The following is a 20264-nucleotide window of genomic DNA, read 5'->3' on the forward strand; positions in this document are numbered from 1 at the left end:
CAACTTGCAGCTGCAGAGTGGGTGTGGTTCGAACACGATTGGAAGAAGCAAAAGCGACGAGAGAAAAATTACAAATGTGGTCGGAGTTGGCGTTCTGCAGGGAGAGGAAGGAGCACTGGGAGACCTGCAGAGAGAGGGGTATGCAGCAAGATATGTAGCAGGTCTCAAGTGGGCCGATAGCACAACCACCAAGGTCCCTCATTCGACAACTTTAGAGTCCCGGGAGTACAATGGAGCGTGCACAGTACCGTCTGCCGCGAGATGCAGCGCAAGCTCGACGCTCGACGACCGCCGGGTGGACAACTGCGTTGGATTGCCGTATGCTTTACCACTCATAGAACTCCTGCAACGTCACGCGTGCTTGCTAGCGTGCCGGATCGTCAGGACCGCTGCAATGCCGCCCCAAAGCTGCGTTTGATCGAATCAAATGGCACTTGAGGTCAATCTTTCTGAAGCGCAAGAGCATTGTCACCGCCGTCAGCAATTGACTTGAACGCACACCTGCTCAGGCTCTGGACAGACCATGCCCCACCGCTGTCTTTACGTCTGCCCATATACGTAATAGGCTGCGTGCTAGCTCCGATCTTTTAGTGCGCTCGCCAAATCCTTGTCGGCCGTCCGTCTTCAGACCACATGCTCCGCTTAGCAAATCACTACTGCAAGGCTCGCACCACCAACGACCAACTTCAAGACCATTCTGGGACATAGCCGGACATTTTAGGGTCCGAGTGCAAGAAAATCTAGAAGCCCTGAACAGCTACATCCGATTGCAGCTGACCTGCTCGAGGGACAGTTGACCCACATCTAATAAGGAAAAAGTTCTCATCAGTTGAATCCAAAATGGCCGGCGCGGGGAAGACGTTCGTTGTCGAACATCTCGACCCGGAGTTGGAGCAGTGGTCATCGTTAGAATACGCCTGCATTGCTCAGGAATGCTATGATACCGGCTCAGAGTTTCTCCTTTCGTCAGTGCCGACCTCCTTGAAATTGCCAGAGAACCTTCAGCAAGTCAAGGGGTTGAACGTCGAGACAAGAGGAATCGAAGAGATCTATGCAGACCGCAAAGACCGAGTGTGTCTTCTCGATCCATCTGCCAGCAAAGACTTAAGCCCAGAGGATGGTGATAACTTCGACATCTTTCTCTTCGGTGGTATTCTTGGTGAGTGGTAGTACTGAACTCCTTGCTCGATTGATGACTGACAAGGATGCAGGCGATGATCCACCCAGAGGTACGCAACATCAGACTTGCCGCCATGCTCCAATCAATTGACCGATTTCCCTTCTAGACAGAACTTCTGAGCTGCGTAAGAAAGGTTACGAAGGCCGTCGACTTGGCCCTGTTCAAATGACGACCGACACTGCGGTGCGTGTCACAAGAATCTGCGTTCAGGACAAAGGCACGTCCCTTTGTACGCTCTGAAGCCGCCGTTAACAGTGTACAGTCCCGGTTGAGAAGATTTCATATGTCGACCATCCCGAAATCAGGACAAACGCGAACGAGAGCACAGAGATGCCGTTTCGCTACGTAGTAGGCAAGGATGGCGAACCCATTATGCCATCGGTAAGCCACAGCATGAATGCAATACAGATGAACGCTTTGATCGCTGACTTTGGTAGGGCATGGTGGAGTTGATCAAAAAGGACTCGGAAAAGAGTCTGGAGGATCTTTTCTAGGATGGCCTGACGACGATCATAACGGCTGAGGTTGGAGGCGGCAAACCGAGTTCAACAATATTCCCAAAGTTTATGTACGCCACTGTGGCACGCAGTTTTCAACATTGTCCTAGAAGATACCGTTTCCAGCAATGCAAACGGAAGTCGTTTCCAAAGGGAGTTGCTGTATGTTTTACGACGTGGGAACCGGGGCCAAAGGGCAAGTGTGCCGATGTGAGTGTCGATCTATGTTGGGAGACGGTATTGAAGGCAGGACGGAATGGAGTCAGTGATACCGTATGTGTTACTTGATCATTGGAGGGGATGCCATCGCCGCTGAGACATGCCAAAAGCAAGCGCAGGGTATATTCGGTGGTGTTGTGAAGCGTAACGCAAGCGACCGTTGAAGCCGGATAGCCCCCGTGATTTAAGCTCGCTCGCATGGCGCCTCTGCCGCATGGCTGAGGCCTGGGAAGCCTAGTGATACAAGGCACTCTCACTCCAACGGTGTCAGAGCCGCACAGCGGGCGATAAATGCCGAAAAGAAGGCAGATGTGAAACGCGGAGGTTGCGAGGCCGGTCGAGGAAGTTCTACGTGATTGGCCCGATCCTGCATCCTTCGGTATTGGTCCAGGTGAACTGGCGGACAAAGCCACCCCATACAGCTTTCAATAAGAGGGTTTTGTAAATTGTAGATTGCATCCTCTTGCACTCGGCCTGTTGCATTCGCCAGCCCAGTGTACATCTGTCAATTCCCATCTACGCCTGTGAAACTCTGGCGTTGGCCTGTACTGCACGCGCCCCTGCCCAGCTCGGGGCCTCGTCAGCTGCGGCCAGATCATCCACACTCCAAACCCAGACCTCAACAGCACCGAGCTGAGCGGCTAGCACCTAGCACTTGGCTAAAGCAAGCCCGACATCCCTTTAACCGACTCGATAACTACCTGCACCAAGAGCCATTTTCGCGCCATCCATGAAATAGCGACACGACCGACCTCGGCACCCTCGCCCATTATCATGTTATCTATAGATTCGCGGACGCGGTGGCGGACAGCGCTCGTAAGCGGGTTGCTGGCAACTCTGGCGATGCTGCCAGGCAGCGCTGCACAGGCAAAGACGCAGGCCGATTACTTTGTGCATGACCTTCCGGGCGCGCCGCAGCCGCTGCTGAAGATGCACGCAGGGTAGGGCAGATACACGACCAAGAGTACGCAAGAGCTAACACGCACGACACAGGCACATCGAAGTTGACGCTGCACACAATGGCAACCTGTTCTTCTGGCACTACCAGAATCGCCACATCGCCAACAAGCAGCGCACCGTCCTATGGCTCAACGGCGGGCCCGGCTGCTCCTCGATGGACGGCGCCATGATGGAAGTCGGTCCATACAGAGTGACAGAAGACGGAAACCTGAGGTACAACAATGGTTCGTGGGACGAGTTTGCCAATCTGCTCTTCGTGGATCAGCCTGTGGGCACTGGCTTCAGCTACGTCAACACGGACAGCTATCTGACCGAGCTGGATCAGATGGCAGAGCACATGGTCCTCTTCCTGGAGAAATGGTTCACGTTGTTCCCGGAGTATGAGAACGACGATGTGAGTATTTCAACCGGACCAACATAGGCAGCGGCTGACAGGACACAGTTCTACATCGCAGGTGAATCCTATGCAGGCCAGCACATTCCACACATCGCGCGCGCGATCCTCAAACGCAACAAGCAAGCCGGAACCCGATCATGGCCGCTCAAGGGCTTGCTCATTGGCAATGGATGGATCTCGCCCGTTGACCAATACCTTGCCTACCTCCCCTTTGCATACCAGAATGGTCTGATCACAGCAGGATCCGAGTCTGCAGCACGGGTAGAGCAACAACAGGCTGTTTGTGTGAAGGCTCTCAACGATGGCGGGAAGGACAAGGTCGATACCCCGGTCTGCGAGGCCATCATGACCACTATCTTGGAGGAGACAAAGGACAAGTCCGCCGATCGCATGCAGCAGTGTGTCAATATGTATGACATTCGTCTGCGAGACGATTCTTCCTGTGGCATGAACTGGCCGCCGGACCTGAAGCAGGTCACACCTTATCTCCGCCGCCAGGATGTCATTAGTGCTCTCCATATCAATCCTGACAAGAAGACTGGTTGGCAAGAGTGCAGCGGAGCGGTCACCGGCCATTTCCGCGCCAAAAATAGCGAGCCTGCTATCAGATTCCTTCCAGACTTACTAGCTGAGGTGCCTGTTACCCTTTTCTCCGGCGACAAGGACATGATCTGCAACCACGTTGGTACCGAGAACATGATCGACAAGATGTCCTGGAACGGTGGGAAAGGCTTTGAAGTTTCGCAGGGCGTTGTCGCTGCGAAGCAAGACTGGGCTTTTGAGGGCGAGCCAGCTGGAACATATCAGGAAGCCCGCAACCTCACCTACGTTGTCTTTTACAACTCCAGCCACATGGTGCCATTCGATTATCCCAGGCGAACCCGCGACATGCTTGATCGTTTCTTGGGCGTCGACATCGGCGAGATTGGTGGGACACCGGCCGACAGTGTCATTGACGGGGAGAAGGGCCCGCTGACGAGCGTGGGCGGTCATCCCAACTCTACAAAGGCCGAAGAAGACAAGGCACAGCAACTGAAGGAAGCCGAGTGGAAAGCATATTACCGCTCTGGCGAGGTTGCACTTGTTGTTGTCATCATTGTGGCCCTTCTTTGGGGCGCCTTTCTTTGGAGAAGTAGACGCCGCAGTAACGGATACCAGGGACCCGATAGCGACGAGGGCCGAGAGTCTCTTCTCACTGGTATGGGCCTGGATAACTTCAGACGTAAGGAACGAAGGGCAGACCTGGAGGCCGCGGACTTTGATGAGCGAGAGCTGGACGACTTGCAAGATGTGCCCAAGAAGCCGGCCGGGTATTCGGATAAGTCACCGAGGGCACCGCAGAACGACTCTACGTTTAGCCTGGGAGTTGACAGCGACGATGAAGCCAACGGCAGTGATCAAGGTCGTAGGAAAGAGTAGTAAGGACATTTCGGCGTTGTACAGCGTGTTGTATTATTAGACTGGTTGGTTGGTTGGATACCAAGTACAAGCATTGCAGGCGTTTCCCATCTGGGGGGGAAATCGGATCATTCGCCAGCGGGACTATCAATCAAATCGTGTACCTGTCTTCCAGACCTCGCGGTTTGGCAGGATTCAGGAAGGATTCAATCTCATGGTATTTTATGGGGTAACAACCAACCTGCCAATTCAAGGGCCCCGTAGATTCGCAGGCCAAGATCTTCGCTAATCTCATCTACTGATACCCTTGACGATAACCTAAACGATTATCGAACGGAGAGGGCACGGGCGTGTTGCATCTTCAACAAGCATGCCATGGCATTCTCCTGATTGGGCATATCAGATGTTACACGTTTGACAGATATGCTTCTCTAACCAAGCTCCACCTTTTCGCATGACCACTCAGTGCTCTTGCAGTCCTCTCCATCCCTAGTCCCCCGGGTCTAAGAGGGATTATCTCGTTGCCCTGGAGGACGTAAGCTCTTGCAGATCCCTGCTACAGTGGTTCTAGGCGGATAGCAAGATCGGAGAAATGAAGAAATGGCGCGGAACTGATCGTTCTGATACCTTAACTGTCAATCATGTCTCGCCGTATTCGAGGTCTTCTCATCACATTAGCGAATACTTGAGATACATTCAAAGCGCTCAATCCGTAACTCGACATAACAAAAGACTCAAAGACCTGCTCAACAACGAAAGACTTTGGCGATAAAAAGTGAATTGTGACGACGCTTGATGGGGCTTCGCTGGATAACGACGAGTTCTTTGCTCTTCACAACTTCTCCCAAAGCGTCGAGGCATACAGTGAACCATTAACTCTGTTACGTGGTAGGAAGTTTTGGAAAGCTGCCCAAGCACTAAGAGACGGAGGCAGCTGGTCATCAACTATCGTGCTGTGTTGTAAACAATGAAGTACGGCCGGCCACTTTAGGCATGTATGTGTTTAAATCCTGGATGGCTAGTGGGATAGGCACCAGGGTCGCGACCGTTATGAAAGCATCGCCACGGCGATTCTTGACGATGTCGAAACCATGGAAGTCATTTGAAAGAAGCACGTTATCAGCGAGGATCATAGTGCTTAGGTTCTTACGAAAGCGTGAATTGGCCGCATATCAGCAAAGACGCGATGGTGCGATATCTGTGCCTAAGTCTTAGGACGTCGCGTTCTTCTTGACCCACCACACCATGTGGGAGCTTCCCTGTATCAGAAATCGTTTGCTTCTTCCGCCTAATTCCTGTGCACTGAGATCATGCTAGGTTGCCACCTGAAGAGCTTGAAGGTCAATTGGCACGAGTCTAGAAGTTTGAGAATACGGTAGGGCTGGCATATGGAACGCCATAAACAACACCGAACCACACTAACAAGTCCTCAGCAGGCAGCATGGCTTGAGTCCTTTTTTAGATGCTGAAGCCTGAATATAGCGGGGATGTGGCCAATCCGTGAGCACGTGAGTGGGCGATGCGTTAGCGCGTTCTGAAGCGCGTCACCTTTAGCCACCCTTCAACATCAGCGCGTCCCGCTCGATGTTCACCCCTTTGTGAGTGCACGATCATGCCTGCGTAAGTGACGATGAAGACGTTTAGGACGCAAATACTCTGGTTGCCATGTTGTTCAGTGTCTAACAGTAGTGCAGGCCAGGCGACCAGTACAATGGCGGCGACGTCAAGAACCCATTCGAAGAGCGCGTCGTACCTCATTTCACCGCACAAGAGATCGCAACACTACAAAACCGATTGAATAAGCAACTCGGACCCGAGTTCATCTCGCAAAGACCGGGCCAGGGCGGCGGTCGAGTTGCATATCTAGAAGGAAACAAGGCTATAGCTCTTGCGAACGAGGTGTTTGGATTCAACGGCTGGTCGAGCTCTCTGGGCCAGGTACAGATTGACTACGTATGTACAGCAATATTGGAGTCATAGTGAGGGGGCTGACAATAGCAGGTCGACGAGCATCAAAGCGGCAAGGTTAGCCTTGGCCTGTCGATTGTAGTAAGGATCACACTGAAAGACGGTACCTACCATGAGGTGAGTTGATTGTGAACATTGCACTATACATATCTGACCATGTATCAGGACATCGGTTACGGGTCCATAGAAAATGGCAAAGGCAAAGCGGCATCCTTCGAGAAAGCAAAGAAAGAAGCAGCAACAGACGGCCTGAAGCGTTCGTTACGTACATTTGGCAATGTTCTTGGAAATTGTTTGTATGACAAGGAGTACCTCAAGAAGGTTCAGTCCATGAAGGTGAAGCCGAGGAAGTTTGAAGAAGGTAATCTCTACCGACATGCCGACTACGGACCCGCACCACAGGAAGATCATACCATCGTCAAGCCAGAGCCACACAGAACGCCTAGCAGGCCGAACCAGATTCTGAGGACACGAACAGATCATCTCACACACTCGACAACAGCAGAGTCAGCAGATTTCGATGACGAATTTGACGGTAATCTGTTTGATGGTGTCGAGGTTTCTGAGGATCACGGCGAAGCTACGTTCGACTCGGCTTCATCGGGCCCAGCAGGGCCGTCGGCAATTGAAGCACCAAGGCCAGGAAACGGTACGAATGGCACAAACTCTGGTCGTAACACACCTGTTCCAAACAACGGTCAACCTCAATCTCATCCTCAGAGACAGTCGGCACCGACAGGGCGTGGGAACGGGCCTGCGCCTCAGGGACCTGGTCGGACACAGCTCAATGGCGCAAATCAGCGTGCTCCACAAACACCACAGCCTCGCCCAGACCAGGCGCGACGGATGGCCCCACCAGCAAACGACGTCCACAAGGCGCCAATGCCTCAGCAACAACCTGGGCAACAGCCGCAGCAGCAGTCTGCTCGACTAACACCTCCACAAGCTCAGCAAGCTAACCAGCCACGACCTGGTCCCTCCGTCGCAGACAATGCAGCTCCCGTGAACAATGCTCCTAACTCGATTGTTCCGCCATCTGTAGGGTTTGTCACTTCTCGAGCTGCCGAACAGATACAAAACGCAAACTCGGCTACTTCGCTCAACTCTCTCGCTTTCAATCCTCATGCCGAATCACCCGTGCCCAAGGAAAAGCGAACGCCCGGTCTCGACCACACTCGTAGCGTACCCGTGAAGCGAAAGGAGGAGGCCAATGCCCCCATCCCTCCGCCACAGGGCTTAGGGCGTCCAGCAAATGGCGGTGCAGCTGGCTTTAATCGCCCGAGCAACTTCGTCAACCCCCAACAAGATACCAACCGGCGGATTGGTATGCCCGCAGGCCCCGGCTTTGCCATGAGTCCTAGTGCGAATCGTGGCGCGTATAAGCCTCCCACATTCGCGAATGGAGCGGCACCTAACGCGTTGAAGAGAGACAGGGTTGCATTGCAGGATGTCAGTAATGCGGGTCCAAACGGCGTGGCTGCTGAAAGCGGCGACGCAAAGAGGCAGAGGGTCGAGGTGCCTGGGGCAGAGAACACGAGTATTCCTCCTGCCTAGGCCTATGAAAGGGCGTTTCGAGGAAGGGGGTTTGGAGGCAGGATGTCGGACTGTGCTTGTAGCACAGTCACGAGGCGTTATAGTTGTCTATTGGACTGGTGTTTGGGCGTCAGACGGACGAACGGTTTTACATTACGAGCAAGCATTTCTAGGAGCCGCATAAGACGCAGCTACGCACAGGCAGGAGGATTGTGCCACATATTTTCCAAACTTCACACTATTACAGTTGTCAACTCGATGCCTTGCATAATACTGATGTTTTTCTGTCCTATCCCGTCGCCCGCAGGCGATCCGTATACGCCAGTCTGCCGTAGAACGCTAATGCAATACAATCAAACAGTTCATCATTCTCCCCTAGCTCTCTAGTCAGCGGCGAGGTTTGTGCCCTGCTCCGGGCGGTGCCCCACGAGCCAAGAGTCTACACTGAAAAGGCCCCTCGTCGTGCCATCTTCGGATCATCACTTTGCAGCTCAAACGTCAGCATCAGATTGGATGGAGATGCACAGTGAGAAGACGAGGAACCCAAGTCCAAGACTCGGATTTACCTCTTCTTCGTCCCCGGCCTGGGCTTGCACTCATCCCCGATGACCGGGTGCAGCTTGATTTTGATCGGGTACTGTGGGGTGTTTCCGCTGAAGCCCTTGCTCCAGTCGTAGCTAACGGCGTAGGCAAAGATGTCTCCGTTCCGCGAGAAGGCGGTTGCTGTGATGGATCCGCCGACCTCGGGGTAACCCTTGAGACGGTGCTTGGCATCCTTGTCCCAGAAGTGGAAGGTACCGTCGGAGCCGGCGGTGCTGAATGTGCCGTGCTGGGGGTGGAATGAGATGGCGTTTACTGAGTAGACCTTTGCAACGTCGCGCTGGGAGGGGTCTTGTTGGCGGTGGCATTTGAATGAAAAGTTGAGACTGTTGACGTCGTTAGTGGGGTGGTCTGACGGTGTTTGAGGAATATCCATACGTTGTGTCCTTGTCCTCGACATACTGGATCGCACAGCGTCCCTCGATGCTGCCAACCGCGAAACCCGAAGCGTCAGTGAAGCAGCTGACAACGCGCGTCTGCCACTTGAGCGGACTGATAATAGTCTTGTAGATCTTGGTGGGCTCGTTCAGGTTGATCATGTTAATGTGTCGCTCGGCGGTCGCAACGACCAGCAGCTGGTCCTTAATGTCCATGCTGTAGACACGGTCCTGGCATTGCAGAGTGGCGACTGCTGCCGCGCCCTTCAGATCCCAAAACTTGACTGTCTTGTCCCAGGAGCCCGTGGCCACATAGTCTTGGCCGCCAGTCTGGAACCAGCGCACGCACTTGATGGCTTCCTCGTGAGCTTTGGCTTGCTGAGCCTGTACCTGGCCGCTGGCAGCGACGTTGCGGAAGTCGACGATGTTGAGGTGGCCAGTGGAGTCGCCGGCTGCTACTCGAGAACCGTCCTACAGAATTGTCAGCTCTTGCACCTCTGCTCCGGCTTGCGCTGTTACTCACTTTTGACCAGCCGAGGCCCAAGACGTGGCCCTGACACTCGAACAGCCACTTGCCATTCGCGCCATTCCCTGCGACTTCGTAGATGTAAACCTTCTTGTCCCAGCTTGCTACCGCGAGGAAGTCGTTTGCGGGCGAGAATTGGAGGTCCTGGATGCTGTCTGTTGGGAGCTGGCTCTGCTGCACCTCGACGTCCTTGCTGGTGTCGCCTGTAGTGGTGCTTGCAGGAGCTGGCGCAGTCGATCCGAAAAGCGCCATGTCTTCAATCTATGGAATGTCCACTGGTGTTGGGGTAGGAAGCGGTTCGCGACTGTGGAGCTTGCGCGAGCTCTGACCGGGCAGGGAACTAAGTTTTGGCGCGTCGCGGATATCAGAGCGGTCGCGACTCAGAAGAAATTGGTTTTTTGCGCGACGGGAGAGTGTGTGCTGCGTAAAGCTGTGTCGGCAGTCTATATATTTCTTGAGCCAGAACGCGAAGAAAGCCGTCCGCGCTGCACAGGCACCATGTCTGTATGCCTGGCGCTGCCTGATGCTGCCTAGTGCGGCCAGCCCGGGCACTTTCGCGCCGAACCTCCGGCTGCGCCTTAGATATTTTTCAGACGCGGTCCACTTGCATTCTTCAACGTTCCTCGCTCGAAGAATCGCAACGAAGCACACACACGGAGTGCCTTCGGGCATCTCGCAACGCTTTGGGAGAAAGTCCCCGGACGCCGGTCCTCTGGATCGCACCTTCAGCAACGAACCGCCATAGAAGCGCGGCCTCCTACCACTACGGCGCCCCTTGCCCTCTTTTCCGCCTGCACTCTTTTTCTCGAGCTCTCCAGACGCTACGGGTGGAGGAGTTGGCACTTGGGCGATGACATGAGCCCGCTGACCACCTTGCCTGCCGCCGACAGACTGACGAGGGTCAAGAGGAGGGGAGAGACTCAAGGGACGTCCGGTACGGAGGGTTTTCTCGTCCAGTTTATGGTTATGCGATTGCTCTTGCGCGTCTCGGTAAAACGGGACGGCGGCAGGAGTAACTCAATGGGGCTTATTCTTGACGCGAGGAACGTTCACACTTTTCGGATCCGCACGAGCTGGTGCATTTGCTTGCACGCCTGGTCGAACAGGCCGGATTCCATTCAGCCACGGGTCTACATGATGAGATACACGAAATAGAGTCAAGCACTGAGGCAGTCTGAATCCCAAAGTGGTAGGACGCCGATGCTGAGTATTTCCAACTATATTCTGACAGACCTCGAGGCTTAGCTAGTTATGTAGTCTCCATGAATGCCATCTTATTTTCTGATTCACGTTCCTTTCCTTTGTCCTGGTATCATTGCTCTATGTCGCGCTCTTCTTGATGTACACTAGGCATCGTCGCCAATGATGAAGGCCTTGGCTTCCTGGTACGCCTTGTCCAGGTCGTCGTTCACAATAATCTTGTCGTGCGGTGATTCGGGGCTCTTCGCGAACTCCATCTCGACCTTAGCCTGGTTGAGCCTCTTGAGGATATCCTCCTCCTTGTCGGTAGCGCGACCCCTCAGGCGCTTCTCGAGGATGTCCATGCTCGGTGGTGAGAGGAACAAGAACCTTGGGCGGGGGAATGTGGGGTGGTTTGCGACCTGCTTAACGCCCTGAACAGCCATCAGAATTCGCACTACGCACCGGGAACCAGTGGTGTCAAACATACCTCCATCTCGATGTCCAAGATGCACGTCCTCCCCTTCTTCTCAATGTCCTCAATTGCGGCAATGCTTGTTCCATAGCTGTTGCTGCCGAAGGTCGCGTACTCAACGAAGCCCTTCTTCGCAATAAGGTCGTCGAATTGCTCCCTGGTCACAAAGTTGTACTCGACGCCATCCTTCTCTGCGCCACGGGGGTTGCGCGTGGTGTGGGACACGCTGAAGCCGAAGCGGTCGGGGTAGTCCTCAAAGAGGCGCTTGAGAATGGTCGACTTGCCTGCGCCCGAAGGACCGGAGATGACAATTGAGCGGTTGGAGTTTGTAGGCGCCATGGTGGAGGTGGTGTATGCACGGGGAAGGAATGAGCTCTTGTGGGGAGAGGTGGAGGCAGTCCGGAAGTAGACCTGATTTATGCTGGTGCGGTATGACTCTTGACTTATGACGGTGCGATATGACTCCTTGAAGCTTCTGGCAAGCACTGCTGGGCCTCGAGCGGACATCAACGCAACGGCCAGAACGTGGGATGCTGCTGGGGCGCCGGCGTGTGATTGGCGGTGAAGCCAGGGGTCCTGTGTTTGCCGTGTTTGCACTGCGGGGAGCTTGGTGGGACAGGCAATGGCGCGCTGTCGCGTCCTGACATCACTGAGCCGCAATTTGTCGTCTGTGCTGCACTTTCTTCGCCCTGCAGCTCCCGTATGCTTCGATAACTTCCCTACGCCCAGGAAGCTGTAGCGCTCCAGGCCACACAGTATGGTAGGCTCGGCGCCACAGTCCTCTCTGCACCACATGTATGCTCACTGCCACAGTCCAAACAATATCTCACCCTCCATACGGTCAACGATGCGCACCCAAAAGCGAGTGATGTATTCGCAGTTGCGCCCACATCCACACAGCTCCTTTCCGCGTCCGGTTCGTCGTCCATAAACGTCTATGATACAACGCAGCCCGAGTTCCCGCTCGTGCAGACCCTCGACAAAGCCCACCCACTGGGCATCCACCACCTTGTCACTGCCAAAGAGTCCACCGCCCGTCGCGCCGCAAGTGCTGGCTTTGAAGGCAAGGTCAAGGTATGGAGCCAAGGCGAAGACGGCCTCTGGATTGAAGACGGCGAGATTGTAGACCAGAACAAGCCCGGCGACATCTGGGCCATTGCACTGAGCGCAGACGGTCAGTATCTGGCGAGCAGCAGCATCAATGGCAAGATCAACGTGTGGAGTCTGGACAAGGCAAAAGACTTCCCACGGATACGCGAGTACGAGACGAAAGGCAGCTTTGGGCTCTGCGTCAGCCTGAGCGACAATGGAAGCTTCACTGCTTCAGGGCACGAGAATGGAAGCATATACGTCTTCAGCAACGACACTGGGCGTCTCGTACACTCTCTCGCTGGTCTTGTGCATCCCGTTCGTAGCGTGGCCTTTTCGCCGGCGTCGAAGCTGCTCGCTGCTGGAGGCGACGCAAGAGTCATTGCGCTGTACGATGTCACATCTGGCGAGCAGGTTGCCAACTTCACAGGGCACGGTGGATGGGTTTTGACCTTAGACTGGAGCAGCACGGGCGAGTACTTACTCTCAGGGTCTCACGACTCAAAGGCCAAAGTGTGGCGTATCGAGACACGGACCTGCGTCGCTACACATTCGCATGGCGACAAGCCACTGTGGACCGCGAAGTGGCTGCCCAAGGCACCAACGAAGAGCGAGATGTTTGCGCTGGGTGGTGGGAATAACTCTATCAGCTTCTACAGGGAGGCTGCTGGTTGAGGAGAGAACGCATTGTGGCAAGCTACACGACCGGTAATAGGCTGTCTCTGCAGCCCGTTCTATACCCTTGGCTTTGAGAAAGGCGGGTGTTGGGAATAGCGCTGTGGGCATCCACTGCCATCACCAGAGTCATCTAAAGGCTGATTTATCTGGTGTCGAATCGAAGAAACACATCAGCAAGAAAACAATACATCAAATAATTAAAGAATTCTTCGATCTTCGCCCCGCTCGCACTTCAGAGCCCGTAATTACAGAGACAAGTCATCGGTTACTTTAAAGTCCGTGTCTGTCGTCGCTGCGCCCTTTCGTTACCGTGGGTCCAGTGAACCGTAGTTGTGAATCCAGTGAGCCTACACTGTGAACTTGTATTTATGATACTTCCACTTTTTCCGCATTCAAACCACCTCCAGCAAGACGGAGCCCCCCCACAACTTTGCACTGCAAGATGCATATTCGCACAGTGGACCACGCGCTCGTCGCAGCGGACTGCCGCGAAGTCCAACATCTCCAGGAAACCCTGCACCCAACCTCGCGTTCCAAGCGCTTCAACACTGCGCAACACGCGCACCAAGATATCGTTCCTGTCGTTCCCGAAACTGACGCTTTCACGCACGAGCAGCCACCCTGGACAGCATACGGCTATGTGATGTGGCAGCCACTCATTTCACGGAGCCAGAATATGCGCGAATCGCACGTAATCCGAATACCAGGATCTCTGTACGAAGACCTGATGCGCTGCCATACTGCCTGGATAGCCACGAACCGATTCCCGCCGGAGCTCATCGAGGAAACGATATTCATGTGGCAAAGCACGAAGCGTGGAAGAGACCTCGCAAAGCTACTTGACGGCAAGAAGAAGTGGTTTGTAAGGCTCGACCAGATGAGTCCCAAGGACAGCCCGTTCGGCGGCAAGCAACCGAGTTGCACATTCGAAGACGTCGTCGTCAAGCTGTGCAGCAGCATGCGCGCGTGGAACTGTCTGCAAAGCGAGCGCTCAGATGCCGAGACACAGGGCAGAGAGCTGAAGATGGAGTTGGTTCTGAACCCGTGGGACGAGCACATGGATCCTGGAAGGGAGTTCAGAGTCTTCGTTCCGCCGCCTGCTACAAGAGGCGCGAGCGCCGTGGTGGATGAGCTGAAAGTCAGTGCGATCAGTCAGTACAATTGGCCCGCTCCTTTTGCGTATCCACTGGATCTCGGTGTGTCGCACGCAGCGCATGTGGTCTGTGTTGGCGCTGACGCGGTGTTGAGCGACATCAGGGTGTTCATGCACGAGACGATGAGTGAACAGGTTTGCCAACTTCTTGTCAAGTATGGGCTGAGCTTCGATTTGGCACTGCAACACGACAGGACTGTGCAATTGGTCGAATTGAATCCGTTCGGCGCGCTCAGCGCATGCGGATCCTGCTTGTTCAATTGGATTACGGATGGGAGGGTATTATATGGGCTGGAGAAGAATGTTGAGTTTGCTATCACACTGAGTGCGTATGACAGCCAAGGATAAAAAGATAATGTTGGTCGGTTGACGGTGAAGGGTGAATGAGATAGAGGGTAGAAGAGGTTTGTAATTAGTGGTAACGGATGGCCATTCGAAGGCCATTCGAGTGGTGAAAGGATGGGCAGTGAGAGAAGGTTGCGTGCCGCCAAATTTTACACGGTGAAGCCTGTTTGGTTTCTTCTTTCACTTGTGTTGTTGCCTGGCACAGCTATAACTTGCGCAGGTTCCAGCTTGCGCAGGTTCTTCCTTTTTTCGCAACCTTCATCATCTTCTTCCGCCCACCAAATCGCAACGCGCAACTCAGTGCTCATCATGGGCAGCAGAGATATCATCGACAAGAAGTTCATAGACGGCTTTAATGAAGCTCTCGACCTGTTCAATGCCGACCGACTAGTGGAATGCGAATCTGCTCTTTTTGCGTTACTCAACGAGGAAACAATGCCAAGGTACCACCGAATGAAGGTGCTTATCCTCCTAGGTACAATCGTTGGTGATTGGGAGGAAGCGAGCCGATACCATGTTGCTGCGGATGCTATGTGGCACATTGCGCGAAGCCTTCAACCAGAGGGTGCTGATGAGGAAGCTGAGAAGCACTTTGCAGAGCTACGTGAGTCACTTGACGAACTAGATGCTGTGCTTAAAGACGATGCGCCATCTGAGTATAGGGATGATACGGCATATGAGGACGACTCTGTCAGCACCGTGGAAGATGATGAGGAGGAGCACGATGCCGGTGTCGAAGATATACATGCAGAAATGAATGATCTCAAGCTCGACAATACCCCAGCGCTCCCCTCGGTCAACTCTCAAGCTCCTATGAATGAGCTGCATTCGTCAGCTAAGGATGGTGTGTATCTCTACGTGGTTGCCTTGCACGTTTTTCTAACTTAGCAGCAGCGCAAGAATCTGAAGCATCTCACGCTTAGAATGGAGGATGTTCGCGACCCAACCCCGACAAGCCCGTTCTGATTCACTAGCCCAGATGTCATCCAACTGTGAGCTTATACACGGAGATCTGGTATGTCAACACCGCTGATCATCGGAAAAGCACGCAATACGAATGCACGTCGATCACCAGCCTTCACGGATACCGACTACGAGTCCAACGACTTGACTGATTACGCAAACTGATGTCTTGGGAGGGGGACAGCGACAGCCAGGATCGGGGGACTTAGTTGGAAGAAGATAGATGCTGAGCGCCGCAAGAGCTTTCGAAAGTAGAGATAGAGTTCGTTCAATAAATTTGTTTGTTTGTTACATTTTTTTCCGTTTTCCTTGCGGTTATCATGCAGTATATTGCTGGAGTGAGCTGTAGGATCTTGAACCTACGACCAGCGCCACCTGGAGATATTCTAGCAAGTCCGAGAGTCACGCTATCTGCCGCTAGATGTCATTGGCTCGATCTCGAGGCGCAGCTTCACAAAGCTCGTTGATTCGTGGAGAAGAGTACCAAACTGCACGTGATTCCCAGACTCGAGGTCGCAACTACGGGCTCCCAGAACATTGTCTTGAAACTCCTCGGTGTAATTCAAACTGATTTAGAGGGAGAATTGACCGGGCTTTTCTGAATACATGCAGATTCGGAACGCGTTTGTGGTAATTAATTAAATGATCGATTATAGCAATGCTGCGTGCTAACATATAGATATCATAGAGTCATGCATATTTCCTCCACCATACAAATTCATACATCGTCAATTGCTTAGACGCTCTCACGGCGCTCGGCATCCTTAGCTTTCTCCTCGAATAAACCGCCCTCGCGGACTGCCTCCATCTCACCCAGGCGCTCGAGTAAGATACCGTGGGCCTTATTGGCAGGCTTAATCTCGAACAGCTCATCCATACGCTCAAGAGGAATACCCTTGGTCTCGGGAATAAGGAAGTAAACGAACGGAACCGATAGAATCATCAAGCAGGCGAAGAAAAAGTAAACACCGTAGCTCATGGTGTTGAACATCTGCGGTGTGAAGCGCGAGATGATAAAATTCCAGAACCAATTGTTCATTGCTTTGACTGTTAGCTGAGTTCGTTACACGTATAATACTTCATTGCTTACCTGCAGATGCTTGTCCAAGGGAGCGGGTCTGTTGGGAGAACATTTCGGAGTTGATGACCCACGGGGTTCCGTTCCAGGAAGGAGTGTAGAACGCAGTCCAGAGATAAAAGAAAAAGATAGCTGCGATACCGCCAGGGGGCAGGTTGCCACTCCCAGAAGTCGTAGGTCCTCGGATCTTGATGTATGCGCCGATGATCCACATGCAGACCGATCCGCCAGCAGCACCGATCATGAGGAGTTTAGTGCGTCCGAGATGATCGATCAGGTACATGAGCCAGACGACGGTAAGGACTGTTTTGACTACGCCAAACAGTCCAGTCGTGAAGAAACCGGTGTTAGTACCAGTGATGCCGATGGACCTGAATACGGTGGGCGAGTAGTAGTTGATGGCATTGATACCGGATCCGTTCTGCCAGAGGAAGAGCATACCGCCGAGGAAGAGACGGTACTGCACCTTGCGCTGCTTGACAGCCTTGAAGGGTGCCCAGAATCCGGGGCCAACGATCATACGGTCGTGCTCAATCTCAGCGTCGATAGCAGCAATCTCTTCAACCATGTAAGGGTGAGTGGCCTCAAGGTTACGAATCCAGCACAGGTCTCTAACAGCCTTCTCGCGATCGCCACGAGCGAATTGCCATCGGGGTGATTCCTTCAGCCAAATAGCGCCGAGAAGAAGCATACCAGCGGGAATGAGCTGAACGGCGAATGGGATCATCCATTGGCGTGTAGACGGGCCCATGGTCTCGACAAGGCCGTAGTTGATCCAGAAACCAACAAGGCCACCGATCTGCCATCCAAGCTCATAGATACCGACAAGACGTCCACGAACCGCTGGAGGCGACAATTCGGAAATGTAGATCGGAACCATGTTACTGGCAGCACCAACACCAAGACCGGCCAAAACACGGCCGCCAATGATCAGACCAAGCCCACGCTCGCCGTTCGCGCCCAACATCATCCCTGCACCGAGGATAAAGACCATAGTCCAGATAAGTAATGTAATCCTGCGGCCAAGGTAGTAGGAAGTGACATAGGCACCCAAAGCACCGAAGAAAGCACCAGCCTGGTAGACAGAGACAATGTTGGACCTTGTTGTGGCAAGAGCTGAGGCTGAGATTTGCCTAGGTGAGTTCAGTCGGAATTCGTCAACAAAGGAAGGCAGCGCAAGCGTTGTTCCGATGAAGGCAGAGTCATAACCGATCTAAAATCCCAATGTCAACCGTAGGCCTCAACGTATTGTGGAGACGTTGAACTTACCATGCAAGCTGCGAAAGATGCAACAGACGCGGCGGCGTACACGCGCCAGTTGTACACCTGCTTAGGCGTAGGCCTATCCTCGACAAGGTGGAGAAGGCCCATGATGAATGATACTGTCTTCCTGTCCCTTTACTGATGAGAGGGTGAGGCAGAAGCGTCCTGGAAGTCTGACGATCCTCTGAAGAAGGCAGGAGGTGGATGCTTTAAGGAAGCGGTGACTGAAGACTCTTCATCTCCGAGCCCGGACTCTAATAGTCGAGCAGGGCTAATCATTACCCCGGAATCTCGCCCTCGTGGGGAAGCTAGTTTCTGGCGACGATGGGCAAGCGCGTGCAGGCGAGACCCCAGACAGTGCCCAGACTCAACCTTGTCCCCAGGTCTTATCCGCGCTCCAGCCTGCGGAGGCGCCGCGACGACGGAGCCTGGGGACGCACCCCGCAGTGGAAGGGGATCGCCAATGACGTTCCACAACAAAGATGGCGGTCATCTTGGATAAAGGTTTGCCATGCTCCAGCAGACAGGTGCTTGGGAGCTACTCGCATGGTGCGGAGATGGATTATGATTCGGGCAAGCCTATTTGCTGCGGCTCTATATCGGCAGGACGAGCGAGTCACGAACACCGGTGTGGATAAATCCTCCCGATCTCGGATGATGTCTCTACCCACTTGGCGGGGGGGTATTACAAAACAACGTGAAGCGTCCAGTGCTTGCGAGAGCTTGCCTACTGTCTTGGTATATAGCTGGGCAAATCCTTTATCCGCTGTATGAAGCTGTCTCCAAACCTCTCCACAACACTCCACAAAGCGTGTGTATCCGTTGGAAAAGAGATCCGTTGGGACGTAGAGCAGACCCTTAACATACCCTGTTTCCATTCAAAGCTGGCGCTGTCCATCTGCCACTCTCTCATCGTAAAGACGTCTACCCAAAGCTGAAGCTACACCTACCTCCCGAACAATTGTAATCAGTGAACCCATCGCAATGTCCTCCACACAACAGACGGAAGTGCCAGACACCTCGAGCGTCGAGCGTCATGGCTACCTGTTTGGCTACCCGATCGCCCATTCCATGTCACCACTCTTCCACAATACCGTGTACGCAAATCTTGGCTTAGACTGGAATCAATTCTACCTCGAATCTAAGGACATGGATTTATTCTTGAAGGTCCGGCAAGATCCTAAGTTCTACGGTAAGCGTCAACACCGCTTGGCTTTTCAAGCCGCTAGGCTGACAGTCTTCGAGGTGCATCAGTAACCATGCCACATAAGATGGCGATCCTCTCGCACCTTGACGAAATTACAGATGAAGGCAGGGAAGTCGGCGCTGTCAACACACTCTTTCTCAAGGAAGACCCAACAACAGGAAAGCGGATATTCTGCGGCACAAACACTGATGTCGTTGGCGTACGAGATGCTTTCGTCTACAACGTCAAAGACGCCGCGGCAGTCTACGAGAACCGACCGGCCATGGTAGTCGGAGGCGGTGGTGCGGCCCGAAGCGCGGTCTACGCGCTGAGGAAGTGGATGAAAGCAAGCAAGATCTACCTCGTCAACCGAGATCGCGACGAGGTCAAGGCCGTCATTGACGAGTGTACGGCGCGAGGCTTTGGCGACTCCCTTATCGACGTTTCGACCGTTGCGCAGGCTGAACAGCTCGAGGGCGTGGGTGCGATCGTAGCATGCGTACCGGACTTCCCGCCCAAAACGCCAGAGGAAAAGGAGGCAAGGGCCGTGCTCGAGACGTTCTTGAACAAACCACACAAGGGAGCTATCCTGGAGATGTGCTACCACCCGTCGCCATGGACAGAGATTGCGGGCATCAGCGAGAAGGCTGGTTGGCAGCTCATCTTGGGCACTGAAGCTATGATCTATCAGGGTCTGGAGCAGGACAGGTACTGGACAGGAAAGCCAGTGTCCGAGCTGCCAAAAGCTCAAGTTCAGGCGGTTATCGCGGCTAAGCTGGCTGAGGCGCACCATTAGCTGCGGGGTATAAAAGTACTGCTTCCAGTCTTCGTTCTTGTATGGGATCTTTATAGACTTCTTATATGCTGTAACGCCGAATTTCATGATAACATCATATATACCTTGCCTTTCGATCGCCAGTCAGCAGTACAACAACTCTACTGTGTGTACCTACACAGTTTTCTTCGCTGTTGTTACTACATACAACGAAGAATGAACAGTCACTGAGATAGGCCTCTGTCCTCACAGGTGTCGGGATGCCTACCTAAGTACGTAAGATCACCTCATTCAATCGCATAAGCGCCTTGTGCATCTGTGTCTTGCAATGTCTCATTTGCACGTAATGGAGCATTACAAGAACGCGGCAACGCCCAGGCTGCACAGAAGTCAATACACCCCCAATCCGTGAATCCCACGTCCGA

The 20264-nt window shown here is 53.5% G+C and overlaps 9 protein-coding genes across 9 annotated transcripts; 6 read left to right on the forward strand and 3 right to left on the reverse strand.

The window, feature by feature from the left end:
* The first annotated feature begins 639 nt into the window (after positions 1-639).
* Positions 640-1723, forward strand: C7974DRAFT_137065 (SAM-dependent RNA methyltransferase). Its single transcript, XM_046135497.1, has 5 exons — positions 640-1159; positions 1212-1229; positions 1287-1397; positions 1443-1561; positions 1618-1723. The coding sequence occupies exons 1-5, from the start codon at positions 841-843 to the stop codon at positions 1672-1674; spliced, it is 624 nt and encodes a 207-aa protein (XP_046000719.1). The 5' UTR covers positions 640-840; the 3' UTR covers positions 1675-1723.
* A 1016-nt stretch (positions 1724-2739) lies between these two features.
* Positions 2740-8173, forward strand: C7974DRAFT_432190 (Alpha/Beta hydrolase protein; the record flags this gene model as incomplete). The annotated part of the gene is made up of 6 exons (XM_046144836.1): positions 2740-2837; positions 2890-3250; positions 3299-4658; positions 6351-6604; positions 6653-6736; positions 6785-8173. 6 exons carry the CDS (start codon positions 2740-2742, stop codon positions 8171-8173), a joined length of 3546 nt encoding a protein of 1181 aa, XP_046000720.1.
* A 270-nt stretch (positions 8174-8443) lies between these two features.
* Positions 8444-10144, reverse strand: C7974DRAFT_137123 (Poly(A)+ RNA export protein). Its single transcript, XM_046135498.1, has 3 exons — positions 9653-10144; positions 9131-9600; positions 8444-9078 (listed from the first exon to the last, which is right to left on the reverse strand). The coding sequence occupies exons 1-3, from the start codon at positions 9905-9907 to the stop codon at positions 8715-8717; spliced, it is 1089 nt and encodes a 362-aa protein (XP_046000721.1). The 5' UTR covers positions 9908-10144; the 3' UTR covers positions 8444-8714.
* An 857-nt stretch (positions 10145-11001) lies between these two features.
* Positions 11002-11648, reverse strand: C7974DRAFT_373902 (guanylate kinase; the record flags this gene model as incomplete). The annotated part of the gene is made up of 2 exons (XM_046140128.1): positions 11002-11268; positions 11325-11648. 2 exons carry the CDS (start codon positions 11646-11648, stop codon positions 11002-11004), a joined length of 591 nt encoding a protein of 196 aa, XP_046000722.1.
* A 314-nt stretch (positions 11649-11962) lies between these two features.
* C7974DRAFT_137144 (WD repeat-containing protein 61) lies at positions 11963-13296 on the forward strand. The gene is made up of 2 exons (XM_046135499.1): positions 11963-12069; positions 12123-13296. Exons 1-2 carry the CDS (start codon positions 12067-12069, stop codon positions 13071-13073), a joined length of 954 nt encoding a protein of 317 aa, XP_046000723.1. The 5' UTR covers positions 11963-12066; the 3' UTR covers positions 13074-13296.
* A 219-nt stretch (positions 13297-13515) lies between these two features.
* Positions 13516-14878, forward strand: C7974DRAFT_449842 (uncharacterized protein; the record flags this gene model as incomplete). The annotated part of the gene is made up of 3 exons (XM_046145720.1): positions 13516-14196; positions 14233-14255; positions 14397-14878. 3 exons carry the CDS (start codon positions 13519-13521, stop codon positions 14575-14577), a joined length of 882 nt encoding a protein of 293 aa, XP_046000724.1. The 3' UTR covers positions 14578-14878.
* Positions 14879-14883: 5 nt separating this feature from the next.
* On the forward strand, positions 14884-15708 carry C7974DRAFT_422221 (uncharacterized protein; the record flags this gene model as incomplete). Its single annotated transcript, XM_046144324.1, has 2 exons — positions 14884-15418; positions 15469-15708. 2 exons carry the CDS (start codon positions 14884-14886, stop codon positions 15495-15497), a joined length of 564 nt encoding a protein of 187 aa, XP_046000725.1. The 3' UTR covers positions 15498-15708.
* Positions 15709-16160: 452 nt separating this feature from the next.
* On the reverse strand, positions 16161-18125 carry C7974DRAFT_137168 (general substrate transporter). Its single transcript, XM_046135500.1, has 3 exons — positions 17885-18125; positions 16628-17828; positions 16161-16578 (listed from the first exon to the last, which is right to left on the reverse strand). Exons 1-3 carry the CDS (start codon positions 17984-17986, stop codon positions 16274-16276), a joined length of 1608 nt encoding a protein of 535 aa, XP_046000726.1. The 5' UTR covers positions 17987-18125; the 3' UTR covers positions 16161-16273.
* Positions 18126-18562: 437 nt separating this feature from the next.
* On the forward strand, positions 18563-19953 carry C7974DRAFT_331231 (uncharacterized protein). Its single transcript, XM_046139095.1, has 2 exons — positions 18563-19070; positions 19124-19953. Exons 1-2 carry the CDS (start codon positions 18863-18865, stop codon positions 19858-19860), a joined length of 945 nt encoding a protein of 314 aa, XP_046000727.1. The 5' UTR covers positions 18563-18862; the 3' UTR covers positions 19861-19953.
* Positions 19954-20264: the final 311 nt, after the last annotated feature.

The sequence above is a fragment of the Boeremia exigua genome, assembly GCF_020726555.1.
Source record: "Boeremia exigua strain MPI-SDFR-AT-0100 chromosome Unknown C7974scaffold_3, whole genome shotgun sequence".
Lineage (NCBI taxonomy): Eukaryota > Fungi > Ascomycota > Dothideomycetes > Pleosporales > Didymellaceae > Boeremia > Boeremia exigua.